Source organism: Lampetra planeri, chromosome 31 (assembly GCF_965212315.1).
Source record: "Lampetra planeri chromosome 31, kcLamPlan1.2.h2, whole genome shotgun sequence".
Lineage (NCBI taxonomy): Eukaryota > Metazoa > Chordata > Hyperoartia > Petromyzontiformes > Petromyzontidae > Lampetra > Lampetra planeri.
In genome coordinates, this window is record NC_136137.1 from 11,583,047 (window position 1) to 11,604,378 (window position 21,332).

The following is a 21,332-nucleotide window of genomic DNA, read 5'->3' on the forward strand; positions in this document are numbered from 1 at the left end:
ATCTCTATGGTACTCTATGTGTGTGTGAGCTCTATGAGGTTGTATAGGATCTCTATGGTACTCTATGAGTGTGTGAGCTCTATGAGAGTGTATGGGATCTCTATGATACTCTATGAGTGTGTGAGCTCTATGAGATTGTATGGGATCTCTATGGTACTCTGTGAGTGTGTGAGCTCTATGAGATTGTATGGGATCTCTATGATACTCTATGAGTGTGTGAGTTTTATGAGATTGTATAGGATATTTATGGTACTCTGTGAGTGTGTGAGCTCTATGAGGTTGTATAGGATCTCTATGGTACTCTGCGAGTGTGTGAGCTCTATGGGATTGTATAGGATCTCTATGGTACTCTATGAGTGTGTGAGCTCTATGAGATTGTATAGGATCTCTATGGTACTTTATGAGTGTGTGAGCTCTATGAGATTGTATAGGATCTCTATGGTACTTTATGAGTGTGTGAGCTCTATGAGATTGTATGGGATCTCTATGGTACTTTATGAGTGTGTGAGCTCTATGATGTTGTATAGGATCTCTATGGTACTCTATGAGTGTGTGAGCTCTATGAGGTTGTATGGGATCTCTATGGTACTCTATGAGTGTGTGAGCTGTATGAGGTTGTATAGGATCTATATGGTACTCTATGAGTGTGTGAGCTCTATGAGGTTGTATAGGATCTCTATGGTACTCTATGAGTGTGTGAGCTCTATGAGGTTGTATGGGAACTTTATGGTACTCTGTGAGTGGTTGAGCTCTATGAGGTTGTATAGGATCTCTATGGTACTCTGTGAGTGTGTGAGTTATATGAGGTTGTATAGGATCTCTATGGTACTCTATGTGTGTGTGAGCTCTATGAGGTTGTATAGGATCTCTATGGTACTCTATGAGTGTGTGAGCTCTATGAGGTTGTATAGGATCTCTATGGTACTCTATGAGTGTGTGAGCTCTATGAGGTTGTATGGGATCTCTATGGTACTCTGTGAGTGGTTGAGCTCTATGAGGTTGTATAGGATCTCTATGGTACTCTGTGAGTGTGTGAGTTATATGAGGTTGTATAGGATCTCTATGGTACTCTATGAGTGTGTGAGCTCTATGAGAGTGTATGGGATCTCTATGATACTCTATGAGTGTGTGAGCTCTATGAGATTGTATGGGATCTCTATGGTACTCTGTGAGTGTGTGAGCTCTATGAGATTGTATGGGATCTCTATGATACTCTATGAGTGTGTGAGTTTTATGAGATTGTATAGGATATTTATGGTACTCTGTGAGTGTGTGAGCTCTATGAGGTTGTATAGGATCCCTATGGTACTCTGCGAGTGTGTGAGCTCTATGGGATTGTATAGGATCTCTATGGTACTCTATGAGTGTGTGAGCTCTATGAGATTGTATAGGATCTCTATGGTACTTTATGAGTGTGTGAGCTCTATGAGATTGTATGGGATCTCTATGGTACTTTATGAGTGTGTGAGCTCTATGATGTTGTATAGGATCTCTATGGTACTCTATGAGTGTGTGAGCTCTATGAGGTTGTATGGGATCTCTATGGTACTCTATGAGTGTGTGAGCTGTATGAGGTTGTATAGGATCTATATGGTACTCTATGAGTGTGTGAGCTCTATGAGGTTGTATAGGATCTCTATGGTACTCTATGAGTGTGTGAGCTCTATGAGGTTGTATGGGAACTTTATGGTACTCTGTGAGTGGTTGAGCTCTATGAGGTTGTATAGGATCTCTATGGTACTCTGTGAGTGTGTGAGTTATATGAGGTTGTATAGGATCTCTATGGTACTCTATGTGTGTGTGAGCTCTATGAGGTTGTATAGGATCTCTATGGTACTCTATGAGTGTGTGAGCTCTATGAGAGTGTATGGGATCTCTATGATACTCTATGAGTGTGTGAGCTCTATGAGATTGTATGGGATCTCTATGGTACTCTGTGAGTGTGTGAGCTCTATGAGATTGTATGGGATCTCTATGATACTCTATGAGTGTGTGAGTTTTATGAGATTGTATAGGATATTTATGGTACTCTGTGAGTGTGTGAGCTCTATGAGGTTGTATAGGATCTCTATGGTACTCTGCGAGTGTGTGAGCTCTATGGGATTGTATAGGATCTCTATGGTACTCTATGAGTGTGTGAGCTCTATGAGATTGTATAGGATCTCTATGGTACTTTATGAGTGTGTGAGCTCTATGAGATTGTATGGGATCTCTATGGTACTCTATGAGTGTGTGAGCTCTATGAGGTTGTATGGATCTCTATGGTACTCTATGAGTGTGTGAGTTCTATGAGATTGTATAGGATCTCTATGGTACTTTGTGAGTGTGTGAGCTCTATGAGATTGTATAGGATCTCTATGGTACTCTATGAGTGTGTGAGCTCTATGAGGTTGTATGGGATCTCTATGGTACTCTGTGAGTGTGTGAGTTCTATGAGGTTGTATAGGATCTCTATGGTATTCTATGAGTGTGTAAGCTCTATGAGATTGTATAGGATCTCTATGGTACTCTGTGAGTGTGTGAGCTCTATGAGATTCTATAGGATCTCGATGGTACTCTGTGAGTGTGTGAGCTCTATGAGATTGTATGGGATCTCTATGGTACTCTATGAGTGTGTGAGCTCTACGAGGTTGTATAGGATTTCTATGGTACTCTGTGAGTGTGTGAGCTCTATGAGATTGTATGGGATGTCTATGGTACTCTGTGAGTGTGTGAGCTCTATGAGATTGTATGGGATCTCTATGGTACTCTATGAGTGTGTGAATGTTATATGAGGCTTATTGGGAGCTGCAGTTCATGCAATCGTGTCTGACTCATCGACTGTGACCCACATACGCACACACAGACACACGCACTACACCCACACACTGCACACATGCATAAAGACAAAGATCCCCCATGTAGCCTTTAACGGACTGTTCGGGCAAGTGCTCTTCACGAGCACCTGTTAAAGTTGGCACGGCACACGATGGGGTAAGTGGCCAGCACCACGCCAGACCGCCTTTGTATCACCAGTGCCGATGTTTACTCACCGCACCAGGTTCCCATTTAAGGTTGAGTCGACCTAGCAGAGGCCCAGAACTGGTTCACATTCGCTGTCACGGATGTTGACCATGAGCGGGAATCGAACTCGGGTCGCCAGGTTCGTAGCGCAGTACACAACAACACACATACCTCCAACACACACAACAACAACAACCGCCATTCGCCACTAAGTGGCGGTGACGTCACCACGACGCTTGTGCCAGGCCATGTGCACCTTGAGGCCACGTGAAGTGTTGAACGCCCGCTGGCAGTAGGTCACGGGGCAGACCCAAGTGCCACGGGTCGACTGACCGAGATGACTGGCTGATGCACCACCTGTGCCCCCTACTGTACCAACTTGCTGTGCTTTAGCCACCCGGCGCTCCGCTCGTTGTTGTGAGCGTCGCTCCTCCACCCTCCGTTGTTGTTGGAGGGCGACTGCCTCCAACTGCCCAGTAGCGTCCTTCACGAGCCTCCTCCACAGAGGCCGATCTTGACACCGCTGGTACCAGTCATCGGCAAGTCCACTCAGCTCCACGTCCTCCTGTACCACATCACTCCATCTCTTCTCTAGCCCGTGCCGTGCCCGTTTAGCCCCCTCGATCCGGCCAAACAAAAGCTGTTTAGGCATGCGGTGGCTGGGCATGCGGGCTACATGACCCAGCCAACGCAGCCTTGCCTGCCGAAGGAGCTCACCGATGGGACTTTGCCCAGATCTTTCAAGGATTTGTGAGCTCCTCACACAATCCAGCCTGGTTAAACCCAGGATGGATCGTAGGCAGGCCAGCCAAAATGTTTCCAACTGGCGAAGATGCTCCTTTAGGGGGGTCCACGTTTCGCAAGCGTAGAGAAGGGAGTGAATGAATGTTGCCTGAGAAGACCTGAAGCTTCATGCGGAGCGACAGACCAGGTAGCTTCCACACAGCGTTACGCAACCGATGAAAATATATTGCCGCTCGACTGATTTGGAGTGAGGCCTCTGCTGTTAAACTAGAGCCGGTCATAAGCACACTGCCCAGGTATGGGAAACTCTCCACTCTCTCCACTACTGCCCTATCACCGATTGGGAGTTGTGGGGGTAGAGTGTCCGTTGGTACAAAATATCCAGGCAGGTGCTTAGTTTTGGTGGGGCTGATGGTAAGGCCCCACCTCTTAGTGGCACGCTCCAGTCTCAGCAGCAGCGTCTCCAACTCCTCTTCTGAATGAGCAGCTATTACCAAATCATCGCCATACATAACGTGGTTGACCAATAAGGAGCCATCCCTTGATCGCACCCGGGCGTCGATCAGCCTGCCATTATATCTGTACCAAATGGAAATTCCCCCGGTACAGCTATTGAAGGCTTCACGAACTACGCGGTCAAAATAGATGTTAAATAATGTGGGAGCCAGAGGACATCCCTGTTGCACCCCAAGGTGTACAGGGAAAGGCTCTGACTCCCGGCCACGTAGTTTTACCCGGTCCTGCTCACCATCATGAAGGTCCTTAATGATCGTGAGCAGAGGGTCAGGGACTCTGAAAGCACGAAGAACAACCCAGAGCCCAGGCCTACTGATGGTATCATAGGCCTTGACCAGGTTAATAAAGCAGAGATGTAGGTCCTGTTTGAATTTCCTACACTTCTGCTGTAGCAGACGGACAGAAAATATGGCATCTGTGCAGGACCACCCTTTCCTGAAACCGCATTGGGGCTCCGCAAGCCTCTCCTCAGCGTGCCTAGCAAGGCGATGTTGAATAATCCTTGCCAGGACCTTTCCCGGCACACTGAGGAGTGAGATGCCCCTGTAGTTGTTACAGTCTGTGCGGTCCCCCTTCTTAAAGAGGGGGACCACCAGGGCATCCTTCCAATCCTGCGGAACCCGTCCAGTGGTCCAGTCTGTTGTTATGATGTCATATAGGGCAGCCTGTGCACAAACGCCACCCTCCCTCAGAATTTCGCTTGGGAGATCATCTCTGCCCGGTGCCTTTCCTGGTCTCAGACTCTGGATCGCCTTCAGTACTTCCTCAACAGATGGCACCTCAGCCAGCCACTCACAGGGGGTGACCTCTTACAATATTTGAGGCACCGCAGCCTCAGCAGGGTTATCCCCACTTTGTGCCATGATGTTTTCCTGGCTGAGGGATTTCCCCTCCCCCAAGACCTCACAGAAATGCTCAGCAAATCTGCAAAGCTGTTCCTGGGGGTCGGAGATTGGATCACCGTTTTTTCCCCTAATGATGATAATAGGTGTGGCGCTGCAGGTTACTTTTTTGATGGAGTTAAATAGTGATTTGTGATCGCGGGCCACTGAGGCAGACTCTATCTCCTCAGCAACCCGCGACCACCACCCATCCTTGCAGCGCCTTATGGCTCTCCGAACCTCCGAGCGAAGGCTGTGGTAAACCTCATTCTCTGACGTGGGGTGCTGTAGCCGATGAGAGTGGGCCTGTTGCTTTTTCTCAACTAACCTGAACACCTCCACTGTCAGCCAGGGTTTCTGGGGAGGTCTGGACCGCGTCTCCAAAGCAGCCATTGCAGCTGCATGAGTCACAGTCCTAAACCTCGCCCATTTACCCTCGACATCAGGAGGAGTGGGGGACGATGCCAACCCCAGCTGCAAGCGATCATGAAATTCTCGCTTGCAACTTTCATCAGTTAACTGAGACCAGGCCACTTTTGGTTGGAATGGGGTCCTGGGTGTACACCTACCACCGGAGTGGAAGAATGGCAGGCGCATCTTACAGATGACTAGTCGATGGTTAGAGGGCAGATCAGCTCCACGGTAGGTCCTGGTGTCAAGGACATGGGCTCACATCCGCTGGTCCATCACTATGTAGTCCAGCAGATGTTCTTGCTTGGACCCGGCATGCATCCATGATGTTGTGTGGATGCGCCGATGCCGAAAGAGCGTGTTGGTAATTACAAGCCCATGGGCTGCACAAAAATCTAGCAGCTTCCTACCTACACATACACACATATACAAACACATACACACACGTACAACAACAACAACAACCGCCATTCGCCACTAAGTGGCGGTGACGTCACACACGTACATACACACATACACACACACGTTTACATGATTACCAATGTCATCATTATCATGTCCACTTGTTCACCCCGGAAAGCCTCGCCGAGTCTCAAGTCTGTTTTCCAGGAGGGTCCTGCAAAGTGTTTTGAATTCGTGGGGCGATGCTGCCGCAGCTGCTGCTGCTGCGTGCTCCGAGTGGAGTGATTTGCGGTGTCATTATTCTGCATCGAGGATGTGGTTTGGCCAATACGGGTCACACTGCACGCGCGGGGTATTTAGCGATTGGAGGCAACCGGAGAACCCGCAGGAAACCCCACGCAGAAGAGGGGGGGGGAGCGTATTCTTTGGTTCTTTCGGTAAAGTCCCGTAGATAGAAAAATAATAATACAAAAGAAAGTGAAAAAAATAATGAAAATTATAAAAAACTAATGTAGACTGTAGCCTGGGTCTTAATCGGAGTGAGTGTACTGGCAGTCTATAATGTAGACTGTAGCCTGGTTATTAAGCTGGGTGAGTGTACTGGTAGTCTATATTGTAGACTGTAGCCTGGTTATTAAGCTGGGTGAGTGTACTGGCAGTCTATAATGTAGACTGTAGCCTGGTTATTAAGCTGGGTGAGTGTACTGGCAGTCTACAAACTCTACACAGTGAGGCAGCCCAAGTCTCACCCAGGCCCCTCCTGGCTGTGGGGAGCGAGTTGCGGTCACGGTGCTGCCGCCCTGCAGCCGCCCTGCAGCCTGACCAGCGGCAGGGGGGATCGGAGGATGGTGAGGCGACAGGGGGGATGGGAGGGTGGTGATGCGACAGGGGAGATGGAAGGGTGGTGACGCGGACTGGCAGCGAGGGTCGTGATGCACCGCTTAAGGAGCTGATGATGCTTGTTTTTTTCTCTTTTGCAAAAAATGCACATCGGGCTGAGTGCTTTTGTGTACACGGGGTTTGTGAATCGTTGGTGCCTTGTAGAGGCTGAGGCAGGCGAACACGTGAGAGGCAGGCGGTGGGCAGAGGGAGAGAGAGGGGAAGAGAGAGAGACAGAGAGAAAGATGGGGAGAGAGAGACAGACGTGGAGAGACAGAGAGACATATACAGAGACAGGTACGAGGGAGACAGCGAAACTGACAGGGCAGAGACAGGGGGAGAGGGATGGGCAAAGATATTGAGAGGGAGTCCGGGAGAGACAGAGATGCAGAGAGTGGTGCAGACACGGGGAAAGATGAAGGGACAGGGAGATAGAGAGAGAGAGACGGAGAAAGATGGAGAGAGAGATTCAGAGCGATAGAGAGAGAGATGGACACAGGGAGGGACAGGGAGAGAGGCTGAGAGAGGGAGACATGGACACAGGGAGGGACAGGGAGAGAGACTGAAAGAGAGACATGGACACAGGGAGGGACAGGGAGAGACATGGACACAGGGAGGGACAGGGAGAGAGACTGAGAGAGGGAGACAAGGACACAGGGAGGGACAGGGAGAGAGACTGAAAGAGGGAGAGAGACATGGACACAGGGAGGGACAGGGAGAGAGACTGAGGGAGAGAGACATGGACACAGGGAGGGACAGGGAGAGAGGCTGAGGGAGAGAGACGGGGTGAGCGGGCTGCTCGCTCTCCGTGCACTGATTATTAATCAGAGATGTGTGGCGAGGGGGGAGGGGCGAGGGGGGAGGCGGGACGGCTGCTTCGTCAGAGGGAGGCTGTTTGAATTTGAACGTCTTTCGCACCGTACGTAGCCAACCGTGCTCACAGGAGGCGCCGGAGTGATGAGTATTCGCTGCTGCTGCGTTGCGAACGGCAGCACTGGACACGCACCGCGTCACCGCCCCGTGTGTGTGTGTGGCCTTCAAGAGAACAATGTATGGTAAGCGACGTTTCGGGCAAAGGCCCTTCTTCAATTCAGTGAATGGAATGAGCTGCGAAGAAGGGCCCTAGCCCGAACCGTCGCCCACGGTCAACGTTCCCCTTGAGGGGGGGGGGGCATTGCTGAGGACGGCACGAGTTGAGACTCGTCCCGCGGTTCATGCCCTCCGCTCTCAGCCCGGGGCAGCAGCTGCAGCAGCAGCAGCAGCTGCAGCAGCAGCAGCAGCTGCAGCAGCTTTCCAGCGCTCAGCCCTGCACGGCTCCGGCCCCAATAAAGAAATGAAGCCCCACTATGGACCCAAGGGCCCGAGTTCGAGCCCAGGTCACAGCCAACGTCGATGGGCAGTGACGACCGAACTGGGCTCAGCGTCATCCCTTAGCCAGCACTGCGCCGACCGCTACTGACCTGCGTGGTGAAGTATGGTCAGATAGCCCCTCACCGTGCCGGACACGGTGAGGGGAGGCCATCACCCAGCGCAGTTGTGTGTGGGTGCAAGCCGCTCTGTGTGGGTGGAAGTCGCTATAATGTGTGGGTGGAAGCCGCTGTGGTGTGTGGGTGGAAGAATCAGAATCAGAAACGGTTTTAATCGCCATGTAAGTTTGCACAAACAAGGAATTCACTATGGCAGGACGGTGCATACATTTAACATATAGGAATCTTAAAAAACTTATATAAAAGGTATACACTCTAACTATACTAACGTTACAAAGTATAACTAATACTAAGGGGCTAAAATCTGTAAAATTATGAATAAGTAGACCATATAAAATGTGAAATGTAAGATGTGAATTAACCGTAGTAAACAATCTTAAAATACAAAAATACAAATAAGATTACACGTTGTAAGTATGGAAAGGTGTAATTATGTAGGTAAAATGTTATAGTAAGTGTAAAAGTCATTTTAAGTGTAAAAGTCATTTTAAGCCCTTGGCCTTGTTGAAGAGGCCAACAGCGGATGGGAAGAAACAGTTTTTATGACGTGAGGTTTTGGTCTTGATGGACCGCAGCCTTCTGCCGGAGGGGAGTAGCTGGAACAGAGAGTATCCAGGGTGAGAGGAATCGTCCACAATCTTCCTCGCTCGCGTCAGGGTCCTCAAAGTGTGCAGGTCCTCAAGGGTTGGTAGATTACAGCCAATCACCTTCTCAGCAGTGCGGATGATACGCTGCAGTCTGCTCTTGTCCTTGGCAGTGGCAGCAGCGTACCAGACGGTGATGGAGGAGGTGAGGATGGACTCAATGATGGCTGTATAGAAGTGCACCATCATTGTCTTTGGCAGATTAAGTTTATTCAGCTGCCGTAGGAAGTACATCCTCTGTTGAGCTCTCTTGATAAGGGAGCTGATGTTCAGTTCCCACTTGATGTCCTGTGAAAGAATAGTGCCCAGGAAGCGGAAGGACTCCACATTGTTGACTGGGCAGTCACAAAGGAAGATGGGGGTGAGTGGGGCTGTATTCTTCCTGAAGTCCACAACCATCTCCACGGTCTTAAGAGCATTAAGCTCCAGGTTGTTCTGGCTACACCAGGTCACCAGGTTGTCAGCTTCCCTCCTATAGTCAGACTCATCTCCATCAGAAATTAGCCCAATGAGGGTGGTGTCGTCTGCAAACTTCAAGAGTTTGACGGACGGGTGACTGGAGGTGCAGCTGTTGGTGTACAGGGTGAAGAGCAGAGGGGAAAGGACGCAGCCCTGAGGAGATCCGGTGCTGATGGACCTGGAGGCAGAAACTTGTGATCCCAGCTTAACGCACTGCTTCCTGTCAGACAGGAAGTCTGTGATCCATCTGCAGGTGGAGTCTGGCACGTTCAGCAGGGAGAGCTTGTCCTGAAGCAGGGCAGGGATGGTGGTGTTAAAAGCCGAGCTAAAGTCCACAAACAGGATCCTGGCGTAGGATGCTGTGGAGTCCAGATGCTGTTTGGTGAGTGGAGAGCCATGTTAACTGCGTCATCCACAGACCTGTTGGCTCTGTAGGCAAACTGAAGGGGGTCTAGTAGAGGGCCTGTGATGGCTTTGAGGTGTGCCAGGACCAGGCGCTCAAAAGTCTTCATTACCACGGAGGTAAGGGCGATGGGTCTGTAATCATTTAGTCCTGTTGGCCTTGGCTTTTTGGGCACTGGAATGATGATGGAGGACTTGAGACAGGCTGGTACATGGCATGTCTCCATGGAGGTGTTAAATATGTTGGTGAACACCGGAGACAGCTGGTCCGCGCAGTGCCTGAGGGTGGCTGGAGCGACGGAGTCCGGCCCAGCTGCTTTGCGTGGGTTCTGCCTTTTGAAAAGTATTTTAACTTCTCCCTCCTGAATGGAGATAGTTGTCTCTGTGGTGTGGGGCCGGATAGGGACCTCTTGGGTGGGAAGGGGTAGTTCAGGACAGTCCAATTGTCTTTCAAATCTGCATTAGAACTCGTTCAGGTCGTTGGCCAGGTGGGAGTCGTTAGTGGTGTGGGAGGCTCTGGGCTTGTAGTTGGTGATCTGCCTGAGCCCTCTCCAGACAGAAGCAGAGTCGTTAGCAGAGAACTGGTGTTTTAGTCTCTCTGAGTACAGTCGTTTAGCCTCTCTCACCGCTTTGCTAAACCTGTTCTTCAACTCCTTGAATCTGTCTCTATCCCCACTCCTAAACGCTTCCTCCTTCTCCAACCTCAACCTTCTGAGCTTTGCTGAGAACCAGGGCTTGTTGTTGTTGAAGTTCACCCTGGTGCGTGTTGGAATACAGCAGTCCTCACAGAAGCTGATGTACGACGTCACAGCCTCTGTGAGTTCATCCAGACTATTGGTAGCAGTCGTGAACATATCCCAGTCAATACAGTCCAAGCACGCCCGCAATTCCTCTATAGCCTCACTGGTCCACTGTTTAAATGTCCTCACAGCAGGTTTACAGAGCTTTAGTTTCTGCATGTATGCTGGAATTAGGTGGACCATGACATGGTCAGAGTGTCCCAGTGCTGCTCTGGGGACGGCGTGGTAGGCTCTACTGACTGTAGTGTAACAGTGATCCAGAGTGTTCCCTTCTCTGGTAGGGCATTTAATGAATTGTCTGTATTTGGGGAGTTCGTGGCTGAGGTTGCCTTTGTTGAAGTCGCCAAGTACGATAACCAGCGAATCTGGATTTGCTCGCTCCACACTCAGAATCTGGTCGGCGAGCATGCGTTGGGCGAACTCGCGAAGCCGCTATAATGTGTGGGTGTGGGTGGAAGCCGCTATAATGTGTGGGTGGAAGCCGCTGTGGTGTGTGGGTGGAAGCCGCTCTGTGTGGGTGTGGGTGGAAGCCGCTATGATGTGTGGGTGGAAGCCACTCTCCAGGTCCTCCGGTTTTCCCCTCCACATTGGGACTCATCATCACCACGCGTTGAGAGTATTTCGCTGCCACACATTCCCACGCTACTTCGTTGAGGCATCAGCTGAGGCCAGGTCGCTTCTGAAAACGAGCCACAAAGCTCTGTGAGCCGTACCCAGTGAAATAACGAGTTGAGTTGAGTCGAGTGTTTGCCCCTCGCATGCGTGCGGTTCCTTTGGATGCTCCGGTTTCTCGGTCCAGACGCTTGGCCAGTAACACCACCACGTGTCGAGGAACGCAGAGCTTGGGCAATTGTTGGTAGTGCCGGCTCCTCCCCACCGACTGCTGCTGCCTCCCCGCTCGTCGTCTGTGGCTCAAGCAGCATGCACCACCATCACACCACCTCCGGGCATCCTCGCAGCACAGGATTTGGATAACCATCGAACTAAGACGGTCACCAAACTCGTTTTAAAACTCATTTCTGTAGAACTGATTCCTGTGTTTAGTTTGTCCACCATCCCCCGAACCCCCGATGAGCATGGTTGGCTACGTACGGTGCGAAAGAAGATCAACACAGATATAGGTCCCCTGTATAGCCTTAACAGACTGTTGGGGCAAGTGCTGTTAGCGAGCACCTACGAAGGCCGGCTCGGCACACGAGGGTGTGGGTGGCCAATACCACGCCCGGCCGCCTTTGTCTTCTCAGTGGTGATGTTTACACATCGCACCGGGTATTAATTTGAGGCTGAGTCGACCTAGGGGAGTCCCAGGACCGGTTAAAGTAATCGTCACCGGTGTTGGCCGTGAGCGGGAATGGATCCTGGGTCGCCAGGTTCGTGGCGCAGCGTTCGGCATCCACACGCCTCGTCTGCTCCTCGCTCTCTCGACGAGAGCGGGGAGCGGATATCGTGCCGTGCGTTGTCAGTTCACATCGTCGTGAAGATTATTCATATTGCCGGAAGGCGCCTTTTCTCCCTCAGAGTCGAACCGATATATGTGTTTTCCCCCCGATGGCGCCCGTGCAAAAGAGTGTCAATTTTGCCCGTGACTGCCAGCTGACTTGGGAGTCAGCCGGGGGGCTGGGGCACTGCGCGCCTCACGGCTGGAAGGGGGTCACGGCGCCGGGGGCCTTCCCTGGTGGAGACGGAGCGACGAGACGAGGTCGCGGATCGCTGCGTCGCAGGGTCGTGAGAGGTGGCGGCGGCTTGCGGAGGCCTTCGTCCAGCAGGGGATTCATCATGGCTCCTACTGCTCCTGCTGCTGCTGCTGATGATGATGATGATGATTGAGCTGTCTGCGTAGTTAATCTTCCTCCGTGTATCCCCCTGTCTCCCTCTCTCCCTGTGTCTCCCTCTCTCCATCTGTCTCCCTGTGTCTCCCTCTCTCCCTGTGTCTCCCTGTGTCTCCCTGCCCCCTTCTACCCCCCCCCCCCAGGCTGCTTGTTTGATCGCGAGCTGTGCTCCTCCTGGGAGGTCTGCGTGAACGGTGAGAATACAACGCGCACACACACACCCACGCAAAGACAGAGATCCCTCATATAGCCTGAACAGCACCAGGCCCGGGCGCGTTTGTCTACTCCTATGTACACGTATGTGTGTTGAACTTCTTTCGCACCATACATATCCAACTGTTCCCTCAATAGACAACACAACAGCCGCCATTCGCTGCAAAGTGGCTGGATGGATAGTAGGCAGGCCAGCCTGTATGTTCAAACTGGTGCAGATGTTCCTTTAGAAGGGTCCACGTTTCACAGGTTTAGAGAATGGAGGGCATGACTGTGGCCGAGAAAACCCGGAGCTTCGTGTGGAGTGACAGACCAGGTAGCTTCCACACAGCATTATGCATCTGATGGGAAGATAATGCCGCTCTGCTGATTCACAATGGAACATGTGCTGCCAAAGCGAAGCTGGTAATAAGAGCACTGCCCAGGTATAGGGCCAGTTGAAATCCCTATCGCATGCCAAAGTGACTAATGGCCACACAATTTTTACCCGGGCCTGCCCACCATCATGAAAGTCCTCAATGATTGTGAGCAGAGGTTCAGGGACTCCAACATCATGGAGAATAAGCCAGATTGTTGGGCTATTGATGGTATCAAAGGTCTTGACCAGGTCAATATAGCAGAGATGTAGGTCCTGTTGAAACTCCCCACACATCTGCTTTAGCAGACGGACAGAGAATGTGGTGTAAGTGCGAGAACGCACCGGCCTGAAGCTCCATTGGGGTTCCGGAAGTCTCTCCTCAGCCTGGTGAGGGGTTGACGCTCAGTAATCCTTCCCCAGGACCTTTCCCGGCACACTGGCCATCGAGCTGACCCGGTCGTTTTTTTTTACAATCAGTGCGGTCCCCCTTCTTAAATAGGGGAACCTCACCAAGGCATCCTTGCAATCCTGCATAATCTGTCCTCGTGGTCCAGACAGTTGTGACGATGTCCCATCGGGCATCCCGCACACAAACGCCACCCTCCCTCAGCAGTTCGCTACAGAGGTCATCCCTGCCCGGTTGCATCACCCGGTCTCAGGCTCTGGATCGCCCTTCGCGCTTCCCCAACAGATGCCACGTCGGCCAGTCGCTCGCACGCACGGAGTTGGCTGCCTCCTCCAGTATTGAGGCACAGCAGCCCCGGCAGGGTCAACCCCCACCTTGCCCCCACGATGTTTGAGCTGAAGGGTTTCCCCTCCCCCCAAGACGTCACAGAAATGGTCAACAAACTCGCAGATCAGCTCCCTGGGGGTTGGATTTCGGATCACCACTCTTTCCCTTCAGGGCAGTAATGTGTATGCTGCTGCAATTTACTTTTTTTTATGGAGTCAAAGAGCGATTTGTGATCGCAAGCTACTGAGGCGGTTTCGATCTCCTCGGCAACCCGCGACCACCACTTACCCTTGCAGCGCCACACGGCTCTCCGAACCTTCGAGTGAAGGCTGCGGTAAGACTTCTCATATTCGGACGTGGGATGCTGTAGACGTTGGGAGAGGCCTGTCACTTTTTCTCAGCCAGCCGGAACACCTCTTTTATCAGTCAGGGTCTCTGGGGAGGTCTGGACTGCGCATCCAATGCAGCCATGACAGCTGCATGAGCCACAGTCCTGAACCTGACCCATTTTCCTTTGGCATCAGGAAGAGAAGGCGGGGAAGGGACGATGCCAACCTCAGTTTGCAAGGTGATCATGAAATTCCGACGTGTAGCTTTCATCAGCGAGCCAAGACCAGGCCACTGTGGGTTTGAATGCGGCGCTCGGTGGACACCAAACACCGCAGTGGAAGAATGGCAGGCGCATCTTACAGATGACAAGCCGATGTTTCAGTGGGCAGATCAGATCCACGATAGGTCCTGGCTTCAAGGACATGGGCCCGCTTCCGCTGTTCCGTCACTAAATTGTCCAGCAGATGTTCTTGCTTGGACCCAGCGTGCATCCGTGATTCTGTGTGGATGTGCCGATGCCGGAACAGCAGGTTGTTGATTACAAGCCCATGGGCTGCACAGACGTTTAGCAGCTTCCTACCGTTGTTCTTGCGCTGATCTGACCCATGCCTTCCAGTGACTCTGGCCCAGGTGACTGCGTCATGACCCACTCGGGCATTAATGTCACCCAACAGGACGGGGCCACCTTAGCCAACACCTGGGACAGGAGGCCATAGACGCCACCTGAACCATCAGTCTTGCTTCAATGGCACTGATCACAACACACCACAGTATGACCGCCTGACAATCATCGAGGTGAGGGTTGTTTTGCCAGACAAAAATAACAACAGCTGGCGTTCGCCACTAAGTGGCGGTGACATCACCACAGCGCTTGCGCCAGACTAGGTGCGCCTTGAGGCCACGTGAAGCGTCTCGGTTGCGGACAGAATCAACATCTTTATTGAGACTGAAGGAATCCGATGAGCTCATCACGGGACAGCTCCAGGAGCTATGGGTCGAGGTGACTGTCAGATGCACCACCTGTGCCCCACAGCGTGCCGCCCCGCTGCGTTCTAGCCACTCGGCGTGCCGATCGTTGTCGTGAGCGTCGCTCCTCAACCCTCCGTCTCGTTGCTTGAGGGCAACTGCTTCCCAACTGCCCAGTAGCAGTCTTAGTTCTTAACGGAAATAAACCTCGACACACACAAATATGTCATCGCACAAGAGACACACACAGAGACACACATAGAGACATGCGACACGCATATTCCCATGGTAACCGGTCCAGTGTGTTTCTATGGCAACTACTGTTTTCCAGGATATTTCCATGGTAAGCCGGTCCAGGGTGTTTACATGTTGGCTGGTCCAGGGTGTTTCCATGGTAACCGATCCAAAGTGTTTCCAAGAGGGCGGTTACGAAGGAGTCTGCATGCAGGACACCATTTGCCTGTCTGCTCGGTCGTCACAGCAACAATCATCCAGCAGTGATGGGATTGTGGTTGCCATGGAAACCCTCCCACTGCTTCCTCCTTCTCCACCCCCACCTCCCCCACCCCGCTCACCCCCCATCCTCCCAGGCTCCATCAGAAACAACAACAACAACAACAGCAGCATGAGATTAGGCAGGGGAGGGGGGCTCTCATTTACACGTGAAAGGAGGGGGCGGTGGGGGTCAAAGATTGGGTTACGCTGGCAGAGCTAGAGCACCGCGGTAAACAACAACAACAGCAGCAGTAGCGGTGGTGCTGCTGGCGCAGTGGTGACCAGCGTGCTTCACAGCGTGGAGCGCCTGGGTTCGATTACCGAGTCCGTTGCCTCTCTGCGTGGAATCTGTACGTACACTCTCTCTCTCCCCCCTGTTCTGCAGAGCGAGCGAGTGTGTGGGAGTGTGTGTGAGAGTGAGCGTGTGTGTGGGAGCGAGTGAGTGTGTGAGAGTGAGCGAGTGTGTGGGAGCGAGTGAGTGTGTGAGAGTGAATGTGTGAGAGTGAGTGTGTGAGAGTGAGCGTGTGTGTAATGGAGCATCTTCGCCAGTTAGAAACATTTATGCTGGCCTGCCCCCTACGATCCATCCTGGGTTTAACCAGGCTGGATTGTGTGAGGAGCTCACAAATCCTTGAAAGATCTGGGCAAAGTCCCATCGGTGAGCTCCTTCGGCAGGCAAGGCTGCGTTGGCTGGGTCATGTAGCCCGCATGCCCAGCCACCGCATGCCTAAACAGCTTTTGTTTGGCCGGATCGAGGGGGCTAAACGGGCACGGCACGGGCTAGAGAAGAGATGGAGTGATGTGGTACAGGAGGACGTGGAGCTGAGTGGACTTGCCGATGACTGGTACCAGCGGTGTCAAGATCGGCCTCTGTGGAGGAGGCTCGTGAAGGAGGCTACAGCGAAGTTGGAGGCAGTCGCCCTCCAACAACAACGGAGGGCGGTGGAGCGACGCTCACAACAACGAGCAGAGCGCCGGGTGGCTAAAGCACAGCAAGTTGGTACAGTAGGGGGCACAGGTGGTGCATCAGCCAGTCATCTCGGTCATCTCGGTCAGTCGACCCGTGGCACCTGGGTCTGCCCCGTGACCTCCTGCCAGCGGGCGTTCGACACTTCACGTGGCCTCAAAGTGCACTTGGCCTGGCACAAGCATCGTGGTGACGTCACCGCCACTTAGTGGCGAATGGCGGTTGTTGTTGGTGTTGTTGTTGTGTTCTCCCCCTGTTCTACATAGTGTGTGTGTGTGAGAGTGAATGTGAGTGTGTGTGTGTGAGAGAGTGAATGTGAGTGTGTGGGTGTGTATGTTCTACCCCTGTTCTGCATAGTGTGTGTGTGAGAGAGTGAATGTGAGTGTGTGTGTGTGAGAGAGAGTGAATGTGAGTTTGTGGGTGTGTGTGTTCTCCACCTGTTCTACATAGTGTGTGTGTGTGAGAGTGAATGTGAGTGTGTGGGTGTGTATGTTCTCCCCCTGTTCTGCATAGTGTGTGTGTGAGAGAGAGATTGAATGAATATGAGTGTGTGGGGGTGTGTGTGAGAGAGTGAATGTGAGTGTGTGGGTGTATGTGTGTGAGAGAGTGAATGTGAGTTTGTGGGTGTGTGTGTTCTCCACCTGTTCTACATAGTGTGTGTGTTTGTGAGAGAGTGAATGTGAGTGTGTGAGAGAGGTAATGTGAGTGTGTGGGTGTGTGTGAGTGTGTGGGTGTGTGTGTTCTCCCCCTGTTCTGCATGGGGTTCCCCAGTTCCCTGCCATAGTTCAACTGGTGTTAGTCAAAACACTTCAATGTAACAGGTTTCACCTGAAGAAAGAGCTCTACGGACGACATGTAAAATTGTCAATGTTCTTGGGCACACTGTCAAAGTAGTCGCCCTGTGGCATGATCACTGTGTGTGTGCCAAATTGCCTAGGAGCCAGTCGAGCAATTGAATAGTATCGGCCGAATCGGGACCGATGCTGGCGAAGCGACTGATGTTTATAGGTGAGGTCTGGTTTCCACATTGAGGGTCTCGTCAGCAGTCCGGCTGGTTTCCACATTCAGTGGCCCCCTTCTCTGTTACACACGAGTCCTAGTTGTACGCAATGTTGCGGCTCAAATACACAAAATACTTTACCAGCGTCGCTGCGGAGGTGTCTGGCAATCACCGTCGGTGAGAACCCGCCGTTGTCACCGGCAGAACGTCCGGTCACCCTCTAGGGTCCCCGCACCGACCCCGCGGCACGTGAGGCGTTCCCGGCCCTCGCGTGCAGGCGAGCGCCACTTCCGCCGTGTCTCACGCGCCCCGGCGCCCCTCGTGTCCCCCCCGATCGCGACGCGAGCCCAGGCCGGGCCCCACGAGCCGGGGTGCGGATTCCCGTCGTCCTAATCTCGGCGGTCACGCCGGGGGTGCCACCCAGAGGACGGGTCGGCTCGCTGGATTCATCCGTGTCTGTCCGCCGGCTGGATTCACAAACCGAGAATGGGAACGGCCACTTCACCCCACACGGCCACGGTCCGGGACTTGGCCTCCCCCGTGCCGAGACGGCAGCTCTCAAGGCACGCGGCGACATCGACGCGGCCGATAAAGGGAGCCTCGGTGGTGGAACCGGCTGTGTGGGGAGGAGGAGTTGCGGCGACGGAGTGACACCGGCTTTTACCGCCCGGTCGGCGGCGAGCAGCGACGCCGCCACTCAGCTGGGACTGCTGAGAAGTTCGCAGCCCCGACCCCGCGGACACCGTGTGCGTCGTACCACACCCTGCGCGTCGTACCACACCGTGCGCGTCGTACCACACCGTGCGCGTCGTACCGAAGAGCAGGCGGAGCGCACGCGCGCCAGGCCGCGAGGCCGTGCCGGCCCGCTACCCGTCCTAGCGAGCTCATCTCCAGACGTCTGGAGATGAGCTCGCTAGGACATTAACAACTGACGTCAAAGACACCGGCCGCGCCCTCCAGCTCTTCACGAAGCGTAAATGCACACACACGGGTCCTTGGGTCGCCGCGGTGGTGGGCCCGCGGCTGTGCCAGCCTGCTGGGGGGCTGCTGGGAGGACAACGGCCCACAGACAGGACCAGAGCCGACGCTCCGTTTGTCGCATCGATGGCGACGTGGGCATTGCCTCCTGCTGCGTAAAGGAATTTAATGCCTTCTTAATTCAATTTGTTCACCGTTGTTTGTTGTAATCGGGAAACATGGTTCACTTGGTTGTTTATCAGACGCCTCCGGGCATCAGAGACCGTCCGTCCAAGATAATCATAATCATAAACTCAATTTTCTACAGCGTAATGCGCACAAGGCCTCAACGCATTTTACACGATGCTCAAGTTATCGAGAAAGCCTGTTGTACAGAAAGGCGAGTTTTAAGATGCCATTTAAATAGTGTCACAGACTCGGAGTCCCTAATGGACCGAGGAGGAAGGGAATTCCACAATCGCAGAGTCTGTGCTTGCAGCGGGGTCGGAAGGGCTGCAGGGCTCGGAATTCCCGCAGTCCTGGCAGGCACCCCCCGAGCAGGGCCCCCCGTCACCTGCGGTGTCACGGCCGGTCTGTCTGTCTCGGAGGTTCCTTCCTTGGCGCGTCCGTTGACGAGGCCTCCTGCTGGGGCGGACCCGGGACGCGGGCCCAGCAGTCCCTGGCGTAGTGGCCCTTACGCCCGCAGCGGAAGCAGTCAACGTCGTTGCGCCGTAGCGCAGGCCCTGCATCCCGCCAGGCCCGTACCGGTGGTGCAGCGCGCGGGGCCGGCTCACCGCGGCCCGACCATGGACCAGAGGCGGCCGTCAGCTCCTGAGGGCCCCCCCCATCCGGCACGTAGACCGCCTTCTTAGGGTCCCAACCCAAGGCGCCTCCCTCGACGATGGGCCCCCCCCGTCCACGCCGCGACTTGCTTCCACCGTCGGAGGTTAAACTGTGCATCTAGACATTTTGCTGCCGCCCGGGAAATGAGCTTCTCGTGTCCACACACAGGCATGGGAATCCCCAGATCCCGAGACAGCTCGAGCATCTTACCTAAGATGAGAGGCTCGAGCAGGTCAGGCTTCGTCTCCGGATATATGCGGCCATAGCCAACTCCAGCACCGCACCCCTATATGCCACCGGCGATTCCTCGGGCGCTCGCTGTCGTTGAGCAAATCGGCGATGAGCATCATCAGGTGGCTCGTAAGCGTCCGCCATTTCGTCAAAAACTCCACGTAATGTTCTCTTCTTGTCGGCCGTTATGGAACGAAAGAATCTGACCGACTCGTCATCAAGAAGAGTCGGCAAAACTTCCAAAGCCTCAGCGTCGGTCCACCTAGCAGAACGTACCGCCGCCAAAAATCTGCAGGCGAAAGCGCTCCAATCGCCCCCGATGGAGAATTCCTTGACCGTAGTAAGATGCCGACTGCGACTCCTCAGCACGCCGTCCTCAAGCGATGGTTCATCCGGTGGTAGGTTCAAAATGGCGTCGAACCGCGGCGTGGTCAAGATGGCGGCTTCCCGCCGCGGAGCACGCAAGATGGCGGCTTCGTGCCGCGTGGCGTCGACAGCGAAGGCAAGGCGGCGGCCTGTGGACCACCCTCGGCTCTCCCCATCGCCGTCCTCGGCGTGACGAGGTGACATAACTGCGCCAGGACGTCCTTGAGAGTCTCAAGTTGCTCCGCCATCTGTTGCCATCGGAAATCCGCGTCCGTTGATGCTGACGGGCCCGCCACCGCGGCGACATCTTCAACTCCCGTTCCCGTGCTCGCTTCAGCAGGGCTCTCCTCCACCACCGCAGCTGAATCCATCGTTGGAGGAAGGTCGTCGTCGTCAGACGAAGAAGCAGATGCTGGCGTCGGAATATTCTTTTTTTCTTACTTGCTTCGACATGCCGTTACACTTCCAACACCAGTGTAATAAAAGACTCGACCACGGTATCTGGCTCGGTGTCCTTTATTCGGGTTCGTCTACTTTTCCCACACGGCTCTCTCCCTCTGAGACCCTCCGCTCGGCGCCGACGCTGCTGTCGCTCCCGTAGCCTCTAGCAGCCTCGCTGCTGATCTCCTCGTGTCGCTCCCGTAGCCTCTAGCAGCCTCGCTGCTGATCTCCTCGCGCAGCCTCTCCGGCTGCCCTCGCTGTAGCTCCACCACTGCTCTCCCTCTCTGAACAGTCCCACTGCTGCCTCTTCGTGCAGCCTCGCTGGCTGCTCTCGCTGCAGCCTCGCCGCTGCTCCCTGGGTTGGTCACCGCTGGCCGACGGTGCCAATCCGCTCTCCGAGTGTGTGTGGCGATCTCGCCACTCCTCCCAGCCTTCGCCCAGCGTGGCCTCACCCTAGTCCAGTCTCCAACCACCTCCCTTCCTCTTCCGGTTTCTCCCCTTAAAGACCCGAACCCTTCTCCCACGTGACGTAACTCCTCCCCCCCGTGACGTCACATCCGGAAGGTCGTTTACGCCCGCATTACATATATATAAAAGGGAAATGTGTGATTATGTGTGTCTGTTCAAAATGTTTGGCGTACTTCCCGACATGCAACAAACTTTAAATTTGCCAAGTGGGTACTTTACAGACTGTACACCATGCAAAAATTAAAATAGACTTTGGTATTTTTTTTGGGGGGGGGGGGGGCGCAATAATGCATATTTTTTGCACGGCTGTGACGTCAAATCTGTCATGTGACCCGCGCATGCGTAGTGGTTAGCGCGCTGCGCTACGAACCCGGCGACCCGAGTTCGATTCCCGCTCACGGCCACCACCGGTGACGATTATTTGAACCGGTCCTGGTCCTCCCCTAGGTCGACTCAGCCTCAAACAATTAACTGGTGTGGTATGTGAACATCGCCACTGAGGGGACA

The 21,332-nt window shown here is 53.5% G+C and overlaps 1 protein-coding gene across 1 annotated transcript in view; it reads left to right on the forward strand.

Annotated features, from left to right (window-relative positions):
- Nucleotides 1–21,332, forward strand: part of LOC144729030 (uncharacterized) — a 43,710-nt gene that overhangs the window by 16,570 nt on the left and 5,808 nt on the right. Inside the window, exon 2 of the mRNA XM_078608861.1 lies at nucleotides 12,601–12,651. Within this exon, the coding sequence (XP_078464987.1) occupies nucleotides 12,601–12,651 (51 nt within the window). The remainder of the gene's footprint in view (nucleotides 1–12,600; nucleotides 12,652–21,332) is intronic.